The sequence below is a fragment of the Bubalus kerabau genome, chromosome 1 (assembly GCF_029407905.1).
Source record: "Bubalus kerabau isolate K-KA32 ecotype Philippines breed swamp buffalo chromosome 1, PCC_UOA_SB_1v2, whole genome shotgun sequence".
NCBI lineage: Eukaryota > Metazoa > Chordata > Mammalia > Artiodactyla > Bovidae > Bubalus > Bubalus kerabau.
In genome coordinates, this window is record NC_073624.1 from 170,614,598 (window position 1) to 170,637,550 (window position 22,953).

Consider the following 22,953-nt stretch of genomic DNA (forward strand, 5'->3'; position numbering starts at 1 on the left):
AGTAAGGCCAATAACTTTAAAAAATATTTATTCATTATCATAATAATCTATTATATGTTAATAAGTTACATATTTTATGAAAAATAACTCTATTTTCCAAAAAAATTAATGAGAAGAGTGATATTGTCTTACGGTATTTTAAAAAATTTCTCTCAGTTCAGTTCAGTCATTCAGATCAGATCAGTCGCTCAATCGTGTCCGACTCTTTGCTACCCCATGAATCCCAGCACGCCAGGCCTCCCTGTCCATCACCAACTCCCGGAGTTCACTCAGACTCACCTCCATCGAGTCAGTGATGCCATCCAGCCATCTCATCCTCTGTCGTCCCCTTCTCCTCTTGCCCCCAATCCCTCCCAGCATCAGAGTCTTTTCCAATGAGTCAACTCTTTGCATGAGGTGGCCAAAGTACTGGAGTTTCAGCTTTAGCATCATTCCTTCCAAAGAAATCCCAGGGCTGATCTCCTTCAGAATGGACTGGTTGGATCTCCTTGCAGTCCAAGGGACTCTCAAGAGTCTTCTCCAACACCACATTTCAAAAGCATCAATTCTTCGGCGCTCAGCCTTCTTCACAGTCCAACTCTCACATCCATACATGACCACAGGAAAAACCATAGCCTTGACTAGATGAACCTTTGTTGGCAAAGTAATGTCTCTGCTTTTGAATATGCTATCTAGGTTGGTCATAACTTTCCTTCCAAGGAGTAAGCGTCTTTTAATTTCATGGCTGCAGTCACCATCTGCAGTGATTTTGGAGCCCAGAAAAACAAAGTCTGACACTGTTTCCACTGTTTCCCCATCTATTTCCCATGAAGTGATGGGACGGGCATTCAGTCGTGTCCAACTCTTGGTGACCCCAGGGACTGCAGCACACCAGGCCTCCCTGTCCATCACCAACTCCCCTAGTTTACTCAAACTCATGTCCATTGAGTTGGTGATGCCATCCAACCATCTCACCCTCAGTCATCCCCTTCTCCTCCTGCCTTCAATCTTTCCCAGCATCAGGGTCTTTTCAAATAAGTCAGTTCTCCGCATCAGGTGGCCAAAGTATTGGACCTTCAGCTTTAGCATTAGTCCTTCCAATGAATATTCAGGACTTGTTTCCTTTAGGATGGACTGGTTGGGCTGGTTGGATCTCCTTGCAGTCCAAAGGACTCTCAAGAGTCTTCTCCAACACCACAGTTCAAAATCATCAATTCTTCTGTGCTCAGCTTTCTTTATAGTCCAAATCTCACATCCATATATGACTACTGGAAAAACCATAGCTTTGACTAGATGGACCTTTGTTGGCAAAGTAATGTCTCTGCTTTTTAATATGTTTTCTAGATTGGTCATAACTTTTCTTCCAAGGAGCAAGCATCTTTTAATTTCATGCCTGCAGTCACCATCTGCAGTGATTTTAGAGCTCAAAAAAATAAAGTCTGTCACTGTTTCCATTGTTTCCGCATCTATTTGCCATGAAGTGATGGGACTGGATGCCATGATCTTAGTTTTACGAATTTTGAGTTTTAAGCCAACTTTTTCACTCTCCTCTTTCATTTTCATCAAGAGGCGGCTCTTTAGTCCTTCACTTTCTGCCATAAGGGTCGTGTCATCTGCATAGCTGAGGTTATTGATATTTCTCCTGACAATCTCGATTCCAGCTTGTGCTTCATCCAGTCCAGCGTTTCTCATGATGTACTTTGAAGGTAAGTTAAATAAACAGGGTGACAATATACAGCCTTGATATACTCCTTTCCCTATTTGGAACCAGTCTGTTGTTCCATGTCCAGGTCTAACTGTTGCTTCCTGACCTGGATACAGATTTCTCAGGAGGCAGGTCAGGTGGTCTGGTATTCCCATCTCTTTCAGAATTTTCCAGTTTGTTGTGATCCACACAGTCAAAGGCTTTTGCATAGTCAATAAAGCAGAAATAGATGTTTTTCTAGAACTCTCTTTCTTTTTTGATGATCCAACAGATGTTGGCAATTTGATCTCTGGTTCCTCTGCCTTTTCTAAAGCCAGCTTGAACATCTGGAAGTTCACAGTTCACTTCTGTTGAAGCCTGGCTTGGAGAATTTTGAGCATTACTTTGCTAGCATGTGAGATAAGTGCAATTGTGTGGTAGTTTGAGCATTCTTTGGCATTGCCTTTCTTTGGGATTGGAATGAAAACTGACCTTTTCCAGTCCTGTTGTCACTGCTGAGTTTTCCAAATTTGCTGGCATATTGACTGTAGCACTTTCACAGCATCATCTTTTAGGTTTTGAAATAGCTCAACTGGAATTCCATCACCTCCACTAACTTTGTTCATAGTGATGCTTCATAAGCCCCACTTGACTTCACATTCCAGGATATCTGACTCTAGGTGAGTGATCACACCATCATGATTATCTGTGACATGAAGATCTTTTTTGTACAGTTCTTCTGTGTATTCTTGCCACCTCTTCTTGATATCTTCTGCTTCTGTTAGGTCCATATTGTTTCTGTCCTTTATTGAGCCCATCTTTACATGAAATATTCCCTTGGTATCTCTAATGTTCTTGAAGAGATCTCTAGTCTTTCCCATTCTATTGGTTTCCTCTATTTCTTTGCACTGATCACTGAGGAAGGCTTTCTTATCTCTCCTTGCTATTCTTTGAAACTGTGCATTCAAATGGGTGTATGTTTCCTTATCTGCTTTGCCTTTCGCTTCTCTTTTTTTCACAGCTATTTGAAAAACCTCTCTCTAATGACTGGCAATAGCAGACAGCTGAATTCTCTTAATTTGCATTCAATCTCTTGACGTAACATTATTGTGATTGAAAATCCAACTTCCTCACACAAATATGTAGCTGGAAAAAGAAGGAGTGTATTACGGCCTTTTCAAATAATTGTGAATATTCTTATTTGATACTACACTAAAACTCAACAAGGAATAATTTTTTACGATTAGTTGTAGTTTGGAATCTGAACTCCATCACATTAAAGTCATTGGTCCATCTTGAAATGGCAACCCACTTCAGTATTCTTGCCTGGAAAATACCATGGACAGAGGAGCCTGAGGCTACAAAGAGCCAAAGAGTTGGACACGACTGAGCAACTAAACCACGCATCTTGAATGGATCTTTTTGCGCATGTACAATTTTGACATATATTGGCCATTTGGAAAATATGGGTTCACCTAATCAAGCAGATCTTCTGAATGTTGACATATTTCATTAGATGATATTTTAAAATAATATTCATTGTATATATTCACTACTAATATCATCCAAAAAAGTTCTTAAGTATTGGGAACCTGTCAGGCTCCAGAGGCGATATGTGTTTTTTAGGTTCCCAATTTTCTCTTGAAAACTTGAATTTTATCCTTGGCAACAAATACTATCAATTGTTTACCTTGAAGTTACAGGATCATTTTAATTGATTTAAAGGAAGCATCAGCCAAATACTGAAATGTGCGTAACCATATGGGTCAGTCTTTTTTCAGGTTAAGTGGTGCTCCATGGGTAAAGTTCAGCTCACGTCAGGCACACCAGTGCGTTTTCCCAAGAGCACCATGAGCCTGAAATGTGTGTAACCATGTGGGTCAGTCTTTTTTCAGGTAAAGTGGTGCTCCGTGGGTAAAGTTCAGGTCACATCAGGCGCACCAATGTGCTTCCACAAGAGCACCATGAGACCTGTGCGCACAGCAGAAGTACCCCTGTCTACAGTCCTCCCTGCGCACCTGCAGGTTCTACAACCGCAGATCACACCACTCTCAGATTAGTAATATTAGAAAAAATTAAAATTCAAGAAAGTCCTAAAAAAACAAAACTTGAATTTGCTGTGTACCAGGCCACTATTTACATAGTTTTTAGATTGTATTGGGTATTATAAGTAAACTAGAGGTGATTTAAAGTATACAGGAGAATGTGCAGGAGTTTGTGCAAATACTATGCCATTTTACATAAGGAACTTGAGCATCCTCCGATTTTGGTATCCAAGAGGGGTGGTGGAACCATTCATCTAAGAATGCCAACAGATGACGGCACTCCCGTTCTGTCACACAGAATATGAAAAAGCCGTATACTCAAGGGTTGAGATTTAATAAAACTGAAGTTTATGTTCTCAAGAACATCCTTAAGTCACACTCACTTTTTTTCTTTTACTGTGAGTATGTAATAGTGAAGAACACAATGGAATCATTTGGGGCTTCTGTCTCAGTTCAGGCTAAGGAAGCAGTAATTTTACCCATCATTCTATTATGTAGGAGTGCAAATGTTAAGACAGTGAAAAGGCAGGAATATTTTATGAATATGAAGATAGGTTTGCCCTCGTGGACCTCCGAAAGGGTCCTGGAGGCCCCCAGGAGCCCAGGGACGACGCTTTGAGATGTTGCTCTAGGATATACCTGTGAACGGAACCACTGCCTGCCCTGCATCAGTCACAGGCGATGCCAAGTGAGGCTGTATCCATTTACACTGTATCCATTTACACTGCCACCAGGGAGTTATTCTTGCTCCACGGCCTCATTGACACTTGAAGTTGTCAAACTTAAATTTTTGTCAGACTGTTAAATGGAGCATCTTTTCATGTGTTTTTGGACCTTCTTGTTTCCTCTTCTATGAAATGCCTGTCCCTAATTTTCCTTCAGTTTTCTATTAATGATTTGTCTTTTTTCTTAAGGATTTTTAAGAGTTTTGTGTGAGAATTTAAAATATGTACTAGTTAATTATCCCTTGTCAGTTAGGTGTACGGCAAATTTTCTTCCCCTGGTTGCTTTGCCTTTCATTCTCATTACTGTGTCTTTTAATGAATAGGTGTTCTTAATTTCCTCCTTATAAGGAATTTACATTTTTGGATTATTTCTGCCTTCATAATTTGAAGCTATGCTATTAGGTACAGACAAATTTAAACTCATGCTATATTCTCAATAACTCAAAAATTTTATCTTTATGCAGTTACCCTTTAAACTCTTCTAATGCTTCTTGCCTTAGAGTCTTTTTTTTGGCCTTAAAGTCTATTTTGTCTAATATTAAGATAGATATGTGATATTTATCATGCGTATTTTTCTATTTTTATTTATATCCCTGTGTTTGGGATGTAGTTCTTGAAAATAACAGGCGGTTGGATTTTTTTTTTAATTTTTGACTAAACAAATCCATATAGAGTAATTTCTGATCTGTGTGGATTTGTTTTTACCGTTTTCTGTTGTACCTTGCCTTCTTTACCTATTCTTCTTTTTTCTTTCTTTGCTTCTTTTGGATTCTCTGAAATTGTGATACATTTATACAGTGGATTTATAAAATTATGTTTCCACTTTTTAAATTATGTTTCTAAAGGATATTTGATAGCACATGAGAACGTTCATGTGGGAAAATATGGAAATGTATAGTTATAGATAGAAACGTACATACATACATATGACTGATCCTCATTATTTGCCATCCTTATATCCTATAGTCATCATGAACACTGAATTGGCAAATATTGAGTCCTTAGTCCTAAAGAAAATACAAGATTAGGTTCCTTGCAAGCGTCTCATCACAGCCTTTTCATCAACCAGTCAATATATAACCTTGATTTGTGTGTGTTTCTGTTTAATGAGCCCTTATATTGTTGATTCAGTAACACTGAATTCATGGCCAACAGTACTACAACGCACGTCTGAATGAAGCTTGTCAGACACATATTTTCTTCCTTAGGGCGCATGTCAGCCTCCGTGTGCTTAGGAACATGAGGCAGCATGGCAGCGCTGTGCTGGAGGGTTCCATCTCTGTGCTTGGGGCTACTCTGACCAGTGAAATCACCAACAGACATCACGAAAATGCAAAAAATGACACTAAGTAGATTAGGAAAAGGACACTTGTTTACAGTACAGAAGCTGAAACCAGAAGTCAGGGCATCAGCTCAACCTCAGCTGGGAACTCACAGGCGCGGTGGGTGACAAACGTCTTGCCACTCTGTGCATGTCCACAAATGACCTAGAAGTGATGAGAGTGTGAATTTGGAGGTTACAAATGAAATGAAATTTTAGGAAGCAAACACGAAATTTATGAGTAATGAGCATTAACTGTGTGTAGGGGTATATGATATATACATATATTAAGTTACATCTTTAGGTGTATAGAAAATATAACTAGAAGGATATGTCAAATCACTGATATTTGTGGATGGTTTTGAGGTTTCGACGTTTCTAAGATCGTCTATAATGATGATGGCTGACTTTTAAAGAGTTATTCACGTTCAAAAAGTTATGGACAAAAAGTCTGAGTGTGTTCTTGTGTCTTTCCTAGCCTTGTTTCAGCGACAAGACTAACAACCTGGAAGCTTACGTGAAATGGTTCAACAGACTGTGCTACCTCGTGGCTACGGAGATCTGCATGGTGCGTAGACCCTGAGCTGGCATGGCCAAAGCTGGCCGGGGCTGGAGAGGAGCCCCCCTGGCGGGGAACCAGAAGGCCATGATGAGCCCATCTGTCTCCTAGCCCAGAGCCAGGCTGGGCACCCTCTGGGATACCAGGTGTTACCTGGCTTTTGCCTGTAGAGACATTTCCCTCTGAGTAGAGCCTGACATGAATCCACCTGCCTGTCCCAGAGGGAGTCAGATGCTTACTGAGGGAGAGGGGAGTAGGCTATCCGCTTCTCCCACCTGTGCCTGGGGCGGCCTGGCCTGCAGCTGAATTCTGTGTAGCTCACTCGGGACTTGGTAGAAATAATCCAACTTTAAGAAGTGGGAGATCGCCCTTTGAAGTCCAGGTCCCTGGCATCTCCCAGAAAGCAGGGAGACTCGGCAACACCGAGCTGGATGTGCTGACCACTGGATCTCAGCCCTGCCAAGCCAGACCCTGCCGAGCCTCCTCCCCTCCTTACGGCGGCGGGGCCCTCTCCCCAGTCCATTCCTCCACTGAGAGGTGAAGCCCAGGCCCCCTGTCTCAGGGACGGTTTGGAGGGAGCATATATGCTGAGGTGGGCTCTCTGGAAGCAGACAGAGCTTGAGGGGTAAGGGGTTTGTTTATGGGGTCAATGCCTGCAATCGACAAAGTGGGAGAGGCTCAAGCGGCTCCCGTCAGGACGCCCACACCCTGCCATGGTCGAGCCTGCTCGTCCGCCTTGCTTGCTCACTGTTGCCATCGCTGTGGGGGCTGCCCTCCAAAGCACAGCAGGACCTCAGGTGGCAGCTCTCTGAAGGGTTCAGGTATCACAGCTCCACCAGTAACACAACACACTTCTCAGTGGCAGTAAAGACCACACCGCACATCTGGGAGGCAGGCGAGCTCCTTAGAGAGGATACTGTGGGGTTCCGTGAGCCCTGCCTCTTCTGACTTCGCATCCCTGGCCTGGGAGCCAAGAGAGATGGGGCTTTACCTGAGCAAAACCTGGACTGAGCTCACCCCAGAGCCAGGCAGCACTCTGCCAAAGAAGGACACAGTCTGGTTCTGAGTCCTCAAGGAGGTCAAAGTCTCACACAGTCAGCTGGCATTGGGGGTGAGGTCGCACAGTCAGTTGACAGAAAGCAGTGGTGGGGCTTCTAGGGGACAGGGCCTCGGGGTCACCGTGTGGCCACCACACCCCATGCAGAGTGAAGGCTGTTTGGTGCTGGGAAGAGAGGTGAGGTGGCTCTGCTTCCTGCACCCAAGGGAAGAGATGCTGGCACTGAGCCTGAGAGGAGGGGGACATGAGAGGCCCCCAATGCCCCCCATGTTGCAGGCGGCTCGTGTGTCCCCACAGAAGTCCCACCACTCCCCACTTGACCCTCTGTGCAATGGACTCTGTGCTGCCTCCCCCCGGGGCGTGGTGAGACCCTGAGTCCTCAGGCTGCAGATCGCCCTGGTCCAAAGCATCTCAGCTGGAAAGTTTAATGAGGGGAAAGATGCCTAAGCAGGTCAGCGCAGGGTGGGGACCCCTCATCACTGAGGCTCGGGCACCCTGTCCCCAGCCAGCCAAGAAGAAACAGAGGGCCCAGGTGATTGAGTTCTTCATCGACGTGGCCCGGGAGTGCTTCAACATCGGCAACTTCAATTCACTAATGGCCATTATCTGTGAGTGGGCCGGCCAGGCCTGGGGCCCCCAGGGCAAGTGCTCCCAGAGGAGGTGGGGCGGGCGCAGCCAGGCAGTGGGGCGCCAGCCAGGATGTGCCTCTGAGCAGGAGGTGGGTGCTGGCTGGGCTCCAATTCCCCCACCCCACCCCAAAGTCCTGGGGAGGTGCCCCTTTAGAGGCAAGCCCAGCCCTTTCAATGTGCTTTGAGAGTTTGGCAGCGTGTACCCAGATTCAGGTCGAGTGGGGACCCAAAGCAGGCTCCTCGTAACAGTATAAGCCCATGTTGTGGGCATGGGGACAGGGGCCTACACATACAGAAGCCAGGCCAGCCTGGACGCAGCGTCCATTAGCGCCCACCCACCCCTCATCTGGCAGGCCGAGGCTCCCCCAAATGTCAGCTCTCGTCAGGGTGCAGCCTGAGAGGATTAGGGGATCACCCAGCTGGGGGCTTCCCAGAGGAGCTGTGTAGCAATAAAACTATGCAGCCCAGAAGAGCCCTGCCAGCCTGGCCCTGTGCCCAGCTTAGCCATCCCTCTTCCAGCGGGCATGAACATGAGCCCGGTCTCCAGGCTGAAGAAGACTTGGGCCAAAGTGAAGACGGCCAAGTTTTTCATCCTCGAGGTAAGCAAGGCTGCTGGGCTGCTGGGGGCCACCAGCATCCCCAGGACACAGTTGCCCAAATGCCTCCCTGTCTCCTTGCAGCACCAGATGGACCCAACAGGCAACTTCTGCAACTATAGAACAGCCCTGCGAGGGGCAGCCCACCGCTCCCTGACTGCCCACAGCAGCCGGGAGAAGGTAAGTCAGAGGCTTGCCTGGCCCTCAGAGCTCCTCCCTGCTCTGGACCACCTGGGCTCAGGAGGGCTGTGTCAGAGATCCTAGGTGGGGACTGGACGGTCACTTGGTCCAATCCCTGCCCTTCTACAACCCCTGTAATAGAGAGTCACGCCACCTTGCTTGAATGCCTCCAGTATAGGTAACTCACCATTTCCCCAAACAGATCAAGACACTCCCCAGCAGCTCTAACTGGTAGCTAGATGGATGGATGGGTCAATGGAAGAATGGATGGAAGAAGGATAAATAGATGGGTGGAAGGGTGTGAAGAGGGGAGGAGAGATGGAAGGAAGAATGGAAGGCTAGAGGCTGGAAGGAAGGTAGAGGGAGGAAATGAAGGAGGGGAGGAGGGGAGGAGGTTTGGAGGTGCTGCTGCAGGCCTCCAGTGCCCCAGGCCGAAACTTTGCGGCCAGAAGTTCACTCTGCTCTCTTCCTGCCTGTGGCTGGCTCCTTCCTCCCCTCCCGCTCCCCTCGTCTCTGTCGTGAAGCCCCTCCACACAGGTCTCTCTGGGTGACCTCCGTGTTGAGCTGGGTTCCGATGGAACCGCTCAGGTCCAGAGAACAAGGGCACAGGTTTACAGTCGTGAGGACGCACAGAAGTGGTGAAAAATCCTCCCACGTGGGAGATGCTGCCACCCCGAGGACCGCTCCAACGGCCCTGCCTCCAAGAGGCCTGCACCAGGCACCCGAGGGGCCGCCTCTGTTCCCAGAGCCCCACTGCCCTGAATCCCCACCCTCCATCCATCTCAGCAGGGCTCCCATTCCAACTCCATTTAGCCCTCACACACCGGAACTGGACTAGGAACTCAGCACCACAGTGAGGGGCTGCAGATGGACGGAGACCACCCCACCTCTGGGCCCAGTAAGGAAGAGAGCAGGACAGGGCTCTGGAGCAGAGCCCACTGGTCCTGTCCTGTGTCCACTGCTTACCACTCTATGAGCTCGTATGAGCTACTGTACCTCAGTTAGTAAAGAATCTGCCTGCACTGCAGGAGGCCCAGATTCAATTCCTGGGTCAGGAAGATTCCCCTGGAGAAGGGATTGGCAGCCCACCCCAGTATTCTTGCCTGGAGAATCCCATGGACAGAGGAGCCTGGGAGGCTACAGTCCATGGGGTCATAAGAGTCAGACACAACTGAGCGACTAGACCACCACCATGAGTTACTTAACCCTGAGCCTCAGCTTCCTCATCTGTGAGATGCGGTATTAAGAGCCCTACTTCACAGGACAGTGATGAGGATGAAATGTGACCCCATCTGTATGCAGTTTAGCACACGAAGTGCTCAGGCCCACCACTGACGCCCCGGCGACCAGGGTGCAAAAGGAGACAGGAAGGGTCTAAACACGGCATGGAGATGGCAAAGACGCCTCTCACTGTGTAGGTTGTCTCCTGCCATACTGGTATCAGGAATGAATATATGTGACATGCTCTCACTGTCTCCAAGCCCTGGCACAGAGAAGACACGAGCAAATGGTTGCTGAACGGACATAAATCTAGGATAACCAGTTCACCCCAGTTTGCCTGGGACTGCCCCAGGCTTAGCACCACAAGTTCTGCATTCCAGGAAACTCCTGTTGCCAACAAACCCTAGTGAGCCTGGCTCTAGCCCCGGCTTAGTGGTCACTAGCTAGGTGACCTTGTCCCAGGCCCTGACACTCCACGGGCCTCAGTTTCCCCCGCTGCCCTGCCCAGCTGAGCCAGCCATGCTTCGATGCCTTGCCGAGTGCTCAGTGCTCAGCTTCTCACCTCCAAGCCCTTGTCAGCTCGGATGGGGAATGATCTAGGCATTCCCCGAGCCAGAAGTGTCAGGACTTGAGGGACGGGCTGGAAGCTGGCTGTAGCTGGACTGGCCACACGGGCCCAGCTCTGGAGCCTGAGGGCAGAGCAGATGTGTTATTTCCTGCGCTGGCAAAACACAGCACATTAAACTAGGTAGCTTACAACAACAGAAATGTCCTGTCTCACAGTGCCAGAGGCCAGAGGCCAAAGTCAAGGTTGGCAGGGCCACGCTGTCTCTGGAGGCCGTATGGAAGGATTCTTCTTTGCCTCTCCTGGTTTCCGATGGCCATAGGCATTCCTTGACTAGTGACTGCATCACTCTTACCTGTCTCTTTTCACATGACTGTGTGAAACAGATAGTATATGTCCAAATTTACCTCTTTTTATAAAAGTACCTGCCCACATAATCCAGTATGACATCATCTCCACTTGATCCATAGCAAGACTGTATCTCCAAATAAGTTCCCATTTGTAAGCACTGGGGTTTAGGACATCAACATGCCTTTTTTGAGGGGCACGATTCAATCCACACATAAGGTAGACCCAACTGACCCCCAACAGTAGCCTGAGCTGTCAGCAGCTGGTCTCCTTTCTTGTACTAAGTGCTAAGTCACTTCAGTCATGTCTGACTCTGTGTGACCCTGTGGACTGTAGCCCACCAGGCTCCTCTGTCCATGGGATTCTCCAGGCAAGAGTACTGGCATGGGTTGCCATGCCCTCTCCAGGGGATCTTCCCCACCCAGGGATTGAACCCGCATCTCTTACATCTCCTGCATTAGCGGGCAGGTTCTTTACCACTAGCACCACCTGGGGTCACCAGGTGCAGAATAAGGAGGGAGAAACAAGACAGCCGACAGTGAAACAGACACCTGGCCCTTCTCAGGCTGAGTGCAGAAGCCCGTCCCTTCAGGAGCCAGAGTAGGGATGTTTCCTGGCCTTGCCCTGATATGGTGCGATTAGATCTTTAGCTTCAAGAAAGACACGGAGTAGCACATTGTTAAATATATTTGTAAAAGAGGCCACAGAGTTTCACAGCAGATGATTCACATTCCATTTTTTTAATTCATAAAACCAAAACTTTTTAAAAAATTGTTCTATTTCCGTCTATTTATTTTTGTTTTAATATTTATTTTATATTTAGCAGTGTGCTCAGTACACACCATTCCTCCTGAGGCACATGAGTGGGGAGGCCTGTCTGTGGACCCATGATCCGTGGGGGGAGGCTCCCACTGGCCTCTCCCAACAGACGATGGGAGAACATTCAAAGGCCGCTGAAACTCTGCATCTTTCCCTCGGCCCCAACACGAGGGAAATATACAGCAGGAGCTCAATCAGCACTGGGGTCCAATGGGGCCTGGGAGAAAATAGTCTCGTTCCAGTCTGTGGCTCCTCTGTGGTTTCCACATTGCCCGCCCCCATGGTGCATATTAAGTAGTCTATAACCCGTGGATCTCTGAGACTGGGCAGCCTTGCCCAGGAAGTCTCTCCTGCCCTCTGCATGGGGGTATCTGAGGGCCCTGGGGCAGGGGGCTGCTGACACGGCTGCCTCTCTCCTGTGCAGCCACTATGGGGAGGCCAGCTAAGGGCTGACCTGCACCCTCTCCCTTCCAGATTGTCATCCCCTTCTTCAGCCTGCTCATCAAGGACATCTACTTCCTAAATGAGGGCTGTGCCAACCGCCTCCCCAACGGACATGTCAACTTTGAGGTAGGGTCCAGGCCCTTGGAGGGCCTGCCACCAAGTTAGGCAGACTGATAAGAGCTCCCCGAGCTGGCCCCGAGTGGTTGGATTAATGTAGGGCTCTGAGGCGGAGTGCAGCAGTTTGCAGCCAGCATCAGGGCGGGACTGTTGGGGTCCCTCTGCATCTTCTGCAGGAAGAAATTGAGGCTCATGACCACGTGGATCCCCACTCTGTAGAGGCCTTGTGCCCAGCACAGGTGAAGTAGCATAATTTTCAGTCCTTAAGAAGCACCAGGCTGGTGAGAGAGAGCCATGCAGACCCATGGTGACAACTGACGAGGTGCTGTGTGACAGGAGCTGCAGAGGAGCACAGTTCAAGGTCAGGAGAGGCCTTCCGAAGGAGGGCCCTTAGCAGCAGGAGGAAGTGATCAGGCAAGGTGGAAAGAAGGAGATAAAGACTTCCTCTCCCTCTGCAGATAACATCACTGGCAGCTCAAGTGTTCTTCCCTCCTCCAGGAAGCCCCCACTGACCTCACAGGCAGAGGGAGGCCCTTACATAGTGGACTGTTATCCATCAGTCACAGCACTCAAGTCCCCAAGCTCTTTAGAAGCAAGGCCAGGCTGATCCACTCCGTGTCTTGACCCGACACACAGACTCACCCAGCACATGTGTCTCAAAGTGGCTGTGGGCTGGGCATGGAAGGGGAGCAATGGAAGAGCAGTCCCAAGGGCACAGGTTAGTGATAGCAGATGGTCACTGTGTCAGACAGAGCATCGCATGAGCAGTGATTCCCAATCCACAGGAAAGCAGGGGCTTTTCTCCTGCAAGTGGACCAGCCCTACCCTGGTACAGCCCCACTCATTCTCCAAGTGGTAGCAGTTCTGGGCTGGCCCCTCACTCTGTCCAAGTCTCAGTCTCTCCCACCATGGAACAGGGCTTCCACCACGACCACACAGAGGGTCTGGGAGGTGTGGACATGCAGCAAGGCTGGCCAAGGGCTCTGCTGCTACCTCCTACTAATAGGGCCCATGGTGAATGCCTGGACTCTCTCACCTGGAGCTGCCTCTGCTGTGGGCCTCACCTGGACACCCCAGCAGGTCTTCACATGCAACCCACAGGCCTGATGACCCCTGAGGGCTGGGCATAGCTGGACGAAGCCCAGTCCAGCAGGTGGCCTGGGTGCCGCATCCCAGGGAAACAGTCCAGGCTCAGGCAGCAAGGAAGAGGCTGGGCTTGGAGACCACAGGGGCTAAGGGGCTAGGGAGTTCACAGTGCACACCCTGTCTTTTGTCTTTCTTGAATTGGTCCTTATAACCAAGGCCTAGGAGGAAGGGTGGGTGGTTGGACAAGAAGGCAAGGTACTTAAGTGGCCGCAGATGCCTGGGCATGGGCAGTGGGGGCTAGAGGCAGACATCAAGGCTGATCAGAGGAAGCCACAGAGTGGGGTTCTCACCCAGTCACAACTGTGTATTTAAAAAGCCTTCTTTAAGTTAGCAATTTTTAAATTTTTAAATAAATGTATTTAAATTTTGCTCAAAATTCTACTTAAATGAGTTAAATTTTATTTAAATACATTTATTTAAATGCATTTACATCTCAGACTTGCTGTAAGTAGGGATACATCACTTGCCATAAGTTGAGATAACCACAAAAAATAAGCAGAATGAAACTGAAGCAGTAGTCACCTCTAGCTTTATGCACTGCCTGCTGATGCCCATAGCCCAAGACTGCCCTTTCCCCAAGACAAGAAAGGGGGATGAGCCTTAGGTATTGGGTGTAGCAAATTCTTCACAGAGAATAAAGAGAGATGACCAGCATCCAGACTTCCTGATGAGGGACTCTGTCATTTTCTGCCCCGTGATCCACTCTGCCCACCCTAGAAGCAGGCCTCACTGGGAGTGATGAGAGAGGACGAGCCAGGGCCAGCCCCACTGCCACAGGTGACCTCCAGGCACTAAGGGCGCCTACGCTTTATGTCTCTATGTCATTGGCAGAAATTTCTGGAGCTGGCCAAGCAAGTAGGAGAGTTCATCACCTGGAAACAAGTGGAGTGTCCCTTCGAGCAAGACCTCAGCATCACCCACTACCTGCACACTGCCCCCATCTTCAGCGAGGATGGTAAGGCAGCCCCTGGCCTCCCTTGCCCTCAGCCATGAAGCTCGTGGGAGGTCTCTTAGTTACATCACTGTTCAGGGCCCTTGCTGTGAGCAGGGATGCGCCACACCCAAGTGTGCTGGTTCTGGGAGGAAGCAGAGAAGACTGTATCCCCCACCTGGATAATTGCTGCCCCCAGAGCACAGGACAAGGCCTGGGGAGAGGCAGGTTGTGGCCCCAAGGTCGGGCTGCTCCCTGGGCACAGTTTGGATACTGTTGGACATTGTAAATCTGAACGATGTTTGACCCTAATTCCCTCATCAGGAAAGTGGGCATGATGATAAAAACAGCCGTCCCAGGGCTCATGTGGGGATGGTAAAGCACCAGGCTGACTGGGTCTTTTCACAGCTGGTGTTTGCATGTGTATGTATGTATGCCATGTGAGTTCCCATGTACATATGTGTGCATGTGTAATACACACCGTCATGAAATGAGGCATCCATTCTCCCAAGCACTGTTGATATCCGTCCCCTTAAATAGGTTAGCATTTCCATCTGATCATTTGTCAGATACAACAGATTTGCTTATGAATTTACTGAGTATACTCCCGGAGCTGCCTCCTCCAGAAAGAGAAAGTAGTGGAGAAGCAAACAGTCATCTGGGGCTGAGTTGATGACCTTCGCAGGGACAGTGTGGCCCCATGGTTAGCTGCTTTCTGGATGCAGGATGTCATGGGACCACGCTGGGAGGACCCTGCTTAGCACACAGGAGGCCTGATTCTCATCATGGCAGGCATTCTACACATGGACCCACACCCGTACTCAGGAAAACATCATCTGCCAAAAATAAAAAATTAAGGGAAAGAATTTTTTAGTGACTTGCTTCTTAATTAATATTTTCAATTTGGCCATTTTATTTTTTTATATTTTGAAGTTAGTAAATTTGGGGGGGGTCTCACCCATATCTGGAGTCTCCTCTACCACACATAATGATAAGCTCACCAGCCTGGGTGCTCCCACCCCAGAAGCGGTGTTACCTATTGGCACCTATTGCATCTATAAAGTTGGGTAATGAGAGAAACTACTTCCTAGGGCCATGGTGAGAATTAACTGACAGGGCACCAGCAAAGCCCACAGGACTACATTCAATCAATACTGATTGTATTCGTTTCCCATTGATGTGACAGATCACCACAGATTTGGTGGCTCAGAACAACACAAATTTGTCCTCTTATGACTACAGAAGTTAGCAAGCCTGAAATCAGTTCTACTGTGCTGAAATCGAGGTGTTGGCAGAACTGGTTATTTCTGGAAGCGTTAGGGGGGAAATCCATTTCCTGGCCGTTTACAACCTCTAGTGTCTGCCTGCCTGGATTCCTTGGTTTGTGGCCCCTTCTTCCATATTCTTCTTATACCAGCCTCTGCTTCCACCATCATATTGCCTTCTGAAGTCAAGTCTCCCTCTTTCCCTCTTGTAAGGATACTTGTGATTGCAGTTAGGACCCACCCAGATAATCCAGGATAGATAATCTCCTCATCTCTAGATCCTTAACTAAATCATATTTGTGAAGTCCCTTTGGACCATATTCAGGGGATTAAGACCTGTGTCTCTGGGGCCATTATTCAACCTACTAATGGTTATTGTCATTAGTGGAACGTGGGCAATAAAACGTCAGAGGCACATTAGGAGAGAGGTGGGGAGAGTCTAGGGCAGGAAGAGGAGAGGTTTGGGGGTGCATTCCATTCACTCCTTTAGTCAACAGTATTTCTAGAGAGTCTGCTAACTGCCAGTCAGACAGACTGCCATGAACATACAAGTAAAATCCTGGCCCTTCTGGAATGCCCTTAGAGGGAAGCACCTTCCATTTTGACCCTCCTTTCTTCCTATCCTTCCCTCCACCCTCCACCCCCGACACACACACACACACACACACACACACACAAAATAAGGCTGAGAAAATCAAGAAAAGGAACATAAGATGTATTAGGCCCCAGTTAGGATGGGTGAAGCCTCTGACAAAAGCCTGGCCCTGCCCTCAGTCCCATCAGACCTCTCCTGACAGGACGTGCTGGCAATCCAGTCAGCTCCCTGAAACAAGAGAAAATAGAGAAAATCTCAGCAGAGACATAGATTATATACGGAAGAGTCAAATGGAAATTTTAGAACTGAAAAATGCAACAACTGAAATAAGAAAACTGAACGGATGGGTTCAATTGCATAATGGAGAGAACAGAGGGAAGAACCAGTGAGCTGAAAGGCAGAACAATAGAAACTATACAGTCTTAACCACAGAGAAAAAATAGACTGAGCCAATCTCGAGGCGCCAGTGGGACTGTAACAAAAGACGTAGCACTCATGTCATCAGAGTCTGGGAACGAAAGGCCAAGCTGGGTATGGTTGAAAAGCACTCAAAGACGTAATGGCAAGAAATTTCCCTATGTGGAAAAGACATAAACCTACAGATTCAAGAAGCTGAGTGAATCCCAAACGGGATAAACCAAAAGAACCTATACCAAGACATATCATAATCAAACCTCTGGAAACTAAAGACAAAAACAATCTTGAAAGTACTGAGAGCGAAATGACAGTACCTACAGGAGAAAAACAATTCAAAGACATCAGGTTCATCATCAGATACCACAGCCAGGGGCAGTGGCACATGTGCTGAAAGAAAACAACTATCAACCCATAATTTTATATCCAGTGAAAATATCCTTTAGGAACGTACCATAGATAAGTCAAAATGGAGTTCTAGAAACTGTTCAAGGAACCCATGAGAAAAGAAGAAAAACAAAACACAGAACAAAAAGAAAACAATACATGAGTAAATAAATAAGCAGGCAGAGTTAAGCTCTAACATATCAATAATTATATTAACATAAGTGATCCAAATACAGATATTGGCAGAGTAAATTAAAAATGTGACCCAACTATATGCTGTCTACATGAAACTCATTTTCAAATATATGATATAGACAGGTTAAAAAGTAAAATGATGGGAAAACATTAATCAAAAAAAAAAAAGCAGAAATGGCAGTATTACTATAAGATAAATTGCTTCAGAGCAAAGAAAATTTCCACAGACAGAGAGGAACATTCAGTTCAGTTCAGTTGCTCAGTCGTGTCTGACTCTTTGCGCCCCACGAACCACAGCATGGCAGGCCTCCCTGTCCATCACCAACTACTGGAGTCCACCTAACCCATGTCCATTGAGTCGGTGATATCATCCAATCATCTCATCCTCTGTCATCCCCTTCTCCTCTTGCCCTCAATCTTTCCCAGCATCAGGGGCTTTTCAAATGAGTCAGCTCTTCACATCAGGTGGCCAAAGTATTGGAGTTTCAGCTTCAACATCAGTCCTACCAATTAACACCCAGGACTGATCTCCTTTAGGATGGACTGGTTGGATCTCCTTGCAGTCCAAGGGACTCTCAAGAGTCTTCTCCAACACCACAGTTCAAAAGCATCGATTCTTCCAAGCTCAGCTTTCTTTATAGTCCAAATCTCACATCCATACATGACTACTGGAAAAACCATAGCCTTGACTAGATGGACCTTTGTTGACAAAGTAATGTCTCTGCTTTTGAATATGCTATCTAGGTTGGTCATAATTTTCCTTCCAAGGAGTAAGCATCTTTTAATTTCATGGCTGCAATCACTATCTGCAATGATTTTGGAGCCCAAAAAATAAAGTCAGCCACTGTTTCCCTTGTTTCCCCATCTATTTCCCATGAAGTGATGGGACCAGATGCCATGATCTTCGTTTTCTGAATGTTGAGCTTTAAGCCAACTTTTTCACTCTCCTCTTTCACTTTCATCAAGAGGCTCTGTAGTTCTTCACTTTCTGCCATAAGGGTGGTGTCATCTGCATATCTGAGGTTATTGATATTTCTCCCAGCAATCTTGATTCCAGCTTGTGCTTCCTCCAGCCCAGCGTTTCTCATGATGTACTCTGCATATAAGTTAAATAAGCATGGTGACAATATACAGCCTTGATGTACATTTGGAACATTATGTAATTATAAAATGGTCGGTCCCCAAGAAGATGTAGCAATCCTAAATGTGTATCCACCAAGCGACAATGTTTATGAAGCAAAACTCAATAGAACTGAAAGGAGAAATAAATAGATCCACAATTATTAATATAATTGGTGACTTCAACACCCTCTCTTAACAACTGATATAACAACTAGGGAGGAAATTAGCAAAGACAAAGCAGAACTCACCAATATCATCAAAGAGGATCCAATGGATATTTATAAACCATTCCATATAACTACAGCAGAATACACATTTTTTTCAATTGCCCATAGAACATATACCAAGATAAACCATATCCTGAGCTACATAAGACAAAGTGCAACAAATTTAAATAACTGAAATCATAGGGTATATATTCTGTGATCACAACAGAATCAAACTAGAAATCAATAACAGAAGATAACAGGAAAATCTCCAAATGCTTAGAATCTAAACAACATACTTCTAAATAATCCATGAGTTAAGAAGTCTCTGGGAAATAAAAAATAATTGAACTAAATGGAAATGCTATCAAAATTTGTGGGATATAGCTAAAGAAGGGCTGAGAGAATTTTACAGCATGGAATGCATACATTAGAAAAAATGAAACACCTTGAATCAATCATCTCAGTTCCCACTCCAAGAACCTAGAAGAAAGAAGAGCAAAATAAACCAAAAGTCAGCAGAAGGAAAAAAATAAGAGCACAAGAGAGCAGAAATCAATGAAATGGAAAACAGAACAATTTTTAAAAGTTAATTAAAGAGCTTGTTCTTTGAAAAGCATAATAAAATTTCCATCCTCTAGCAAAGAACATCTTGACAAATAAAAATGAGAGAAAGACAGAAATTATTAATATTGGGAATGAAAAAGAGTATCACTACAGACTCTGCCAACATCAAAAGACTCATAAGAAAATACTATGAACAACTATATGCATGTAAATTTGACAATTTATATGAAATGGACCAATTTCTCAAAAAACACAAACTTCCACAATTCAACATAAAATAGATAATTTGAATAGCCTATAGCTATTAATAAAACTGAATTTTTCATTTAAAAGCACTCCAAAATGGAGTATCTGAGCCCATGTGGTTATACTAGAGAAGTCTACCAGATATTTAAAGAAATAACACCGACTCTGTACCATCTCCTTCAGAAAAAGAATGAAGAGGAGGGAACTTCCCAGGTTGCTTATAAAGCTAATATTATGATGTCAAAATCAGACAAACAGTACAGATAATACAGACTGATGTCCCTCATGTATACAGATGCAAAAAATCCTTCAGAAAATACTAGCAAATACAATTCAGCAATATATAAAAATAATTATATATCATGACTTATTCCAGAGATGCAAGGCTATTCAATATTTAAATAGATAACAGAGAACCCAGAAAGAGACCCACACGAATATTCCAAGTGATTTTTGACAAAAGTGCAAAAGCAATTCAGTGAAGGAAAGATAGTCTTCACAACAAATGATGCAAGTGTATCTGGACATCCACAGGGCAAAAAATGAACTTCAACCTAAGCCTCACATTTTATACAGAAATTAACTCAAAATGGATCACAGGCTTGAATGTAAAACTATAAAACTTTTAGAAAAAAAAAAGAGAAGCAAGAGAAAATCTTCAGAATGTAGAACCAGACAAAGAGTTTCTTATAAAACTAAATATGCGACTACTATATGACTCGGCAGTTATTCTCTTGGGCATGTGTTTATTCCAGAGAAATGAATGTTTACATGTTTTCACAAAAACTCATACACCGATGTTTACAGAAGCTTAATTTGTTACAGCCAAACCCTGGAAACCACCCAGATGGCCTTCAGTGGGTGAATGGTTAAACAAAGTATGGTGTGGAATACTATTCATCTACAAAAAGGAATGAACCACACAATACACACTACAGCATGGATGAATCTCCAGAGAGTTACAGAGTGAAAAGAGCCAATCCCAAAAGGGTACATCCTGCCTGATTCCATTTATACAACATTCTTGAAATGACAAAATAAAGATACAGGGAACAGATTAACGGTGGTCAGGGATTAAGGAAGGAGTGGGGCTGGAAGGGAGCTGGGTGTGGCTGTAAAAGGGCAGCATGAGGGATCCCTGTGGTGACGGGATGTTCTGCACCTTGACTGTGTTGACACCAATATCCTGGTGATAATCTCGTCCTATAGTTTGGCAATTGGTTACTGTTGGGAGTGCAGCCTGACAGGCTCCTCCTTCCATGGGATTTTCCAAGCAAGAGTACTGGAGTGGAGTGCCATTGCCTTCTCCAACTGTTGGGAGAAACTGGGTAAAAGGTACATGGACCTCCCTGTATTATTTCTTACAATTGCATGTGAATCTGAAGTTACATCCCAATAACAAATTAATTAAAAAACAAAAAGCAGGTGAGACTGTTGAGTGTAGAAGAGGTTATTATCAATGATCATAAATGCATAATATCACTTCATTTTCTGATTAGGTCTTTATTTGGCTTCTTATGAAAGTGAGAGCCCAGAGAACCAAACAGAAAAAGAGAGGTGGAAATCTCTAAGGTGAGTCTGTGTGCCAAGACAAGGTTGGGGTGGGGGGGGCAGGGTAGAGGGAGGGGTCGGATGCTTGGGGCCAAGTCAGAGCTGAGGGACTTCATCCATACCTGGTTGTCAGCCTCCTGGGAGGCCCTCCATGGGGGTGGGGGCAGGTCAGACCAGGGTCTTAGAGGTTAGGGAGGAACTCAAGCACTGGGGTATGGAGAAGAGGTGAGGACCGTGACCCCCCAGAGCTTGAGGTTGCCTCGTGGGCAGTTGAGATGTGTGCCCCAGGGCCTGGAACCCCAGTCCACACTCATGCGAGAAAGTTAGACACGCACCATCTCTTCTTGTTCGGCCTGTTAATACAGCTGAACAAGGTCAGAAAGGAGGAGCAGTAGTGGGCTCTGAGGACTGAGCCACAAAGATGGCAAATGCCCCTCTGGGGTGGGGGTCACAGCGAGTGTATAACCACAGGCCAGGCCAGCAGGTTCTCACCACCCTCAGCATGTTTAAATCTGCAGGTCTTCTATTCTGGGGAAGACGTGAGAGGCACTGAGCTGGAGGAGGAGGAGGAAGGAGAGGAAGAGAGGAAGCCAGCCTTCTGCAGCCCTGCCTGCCCCAGCCAGCCCAGTGGGAGGCGGAGGCATTGATGCATCACTGCTTTGCAAACTGGGATCCTGTGGCCTGCCACCTGCCACAGTGACCACATGGCCCAGGCAAACTTTCTCCACCTTTTGTGAAACCTCAGCCCTGGAAGGGCCCAGGGCCTCCAAACATATGAGGGGCACGTGCCTCGGGGGCCCTGCCTTCAGAACAGTGGTGGTCACATTGCTGGTCAGTCTGTCTGTCCTCAGCAATGATCCAAGAGGTTGGGCAGCTATGGTCTCACCCTCGCCATGGAGGTAGACACCTAGCCTGTCTCCAGGTGACCTGGGAGCCTTCATATCTCCAGCAGACATCATGGTGGCATGAGAGGGGCCACAGCCCCTGCCATTTTACTAATGGACCCAGTCCTGCCCATTGAGATGGGCTGGTTTCTGTAGCCCTGTGTATACCCTTTCGGCATCCTGCTGGTATCGGGATAGCTTCCTGGTGAGAGCTATGATGCCGGTCAGCAGGACAAATTTGAGTCACGGACTTGACCACGTGTACAGTACATTGTGAATTTTAGATCTGGTATAAACACATTGGTATACCCTGTGTATTCACATCCACTTCACCTCTCTCACTGGTGACTTTCTGCCAGGATGCAGGGCAGTGTCCCAGTTCAGGCCCGGGAACGCAGTGACCACAGGTCAGGAGGGGGACTTGGGGGCCATTTCCATGCCACAGACCCCATATCCTGCTGAAACTTGCTGGTGCACAGTAGGTATTTGGTGAGCTCCAGTGAGTGGATACTGACAGCCATGTGTGAGGCCAGATGCCTCGCTTGTTTGGGTGAATAGTGATGGAGTCGGGGAGGACCCACAGCCCACAGGAGGTCCTCCAGTGGGCTCTCACTCTGCCCTTCACACACTGAGCCACATCTCTGGGCCTGGAGCAAATGGGTCATGGAGCTGCTGAGCCCCCACCTGGCATGCGACCAGGTCACCCAGTCAAGAAGTCAGGGAGTGTGATGGGCACCTCCATTCCTAGTCAGGGCTTGAGCACAGAGGACTGTGTTGAAGATGCAGTGATGCATCTTGGCCAGCCCCTGACCACATCAGGCCTCTCAGAGTCCAGACCCAGCTCAGCTGGGACCGGCCTCAGCTGTCTTGGCAGTGTGGCCTTTGGTCCCACCTGGGGGACAGGCAGAGACAAGACAACCAACACCCCAGATGCCTCCCCGAACTCGAAGAACTCTGCCTGATGAACCCAGGACCTCAGCAAGGATCCTGCAGCCTGAAGAGGCGTGGGAGTGTGCCTGTTCGGCTTGAATGGAATCTGCTCTACTCCAGACCAGCCTACCCCTGTCCATCTGAGACCCCAGAGAGGCTGAGGAGTACAGCGGGTAGCAGAGACGATCTGGGTTTCTGTCAGGCCCAGGCTCCCACCCTGCTTCA

At 46.9% G+C, this 22,953-nt stretch overlaps 1 protein-coding gene across 1 annotated transcript in view; it reads left to right on the forward strand.

The window, feature by feature from the left end:
* The window catches only part of RASGEF1C (RasGEF domain family member 1C), a 45,264-nt gene extending 23,156 nt beyond the window's left edge, over positions 1–22,108 (forward strand). Inside the window, exons 7-14 of the mRNA XM_055566466.1 lie at positions 6,233–6,322; positions 7,876–7,978; positions 8,519–8,598; positions 8,680–8,775; positions 12,203–12,298; positions 14,267–14,390; positions 20,863–20,935; positions 21,433–22,108. Of these exons, the coding sequence (XP_055422441.1) occupies positions 6,233–6,322; positions 7,876–7,978; positions 8,519–8,598; positions 8,680–8,775; positions 12,203–12,298; positions 14,267–14,390; positions 20,863–20,935; positions 21,433–21,457 (687 nt within the window). The 3' untranslated portion in view covers positions 21,458–22,108. The remainder of the gene's footprint in view (positions 1–6,232; positions 6,323–7,875; positions 7,979–8,518; positions 8,599–8,679; positions 8,776–12,202; positions 12,299–14,266; positions 14,391–20,862; positions 20,936–21,432) is intronic.
* The last annotated feature ends 845 nt before the right edge of the window (positions 22,109–22,953 follow it).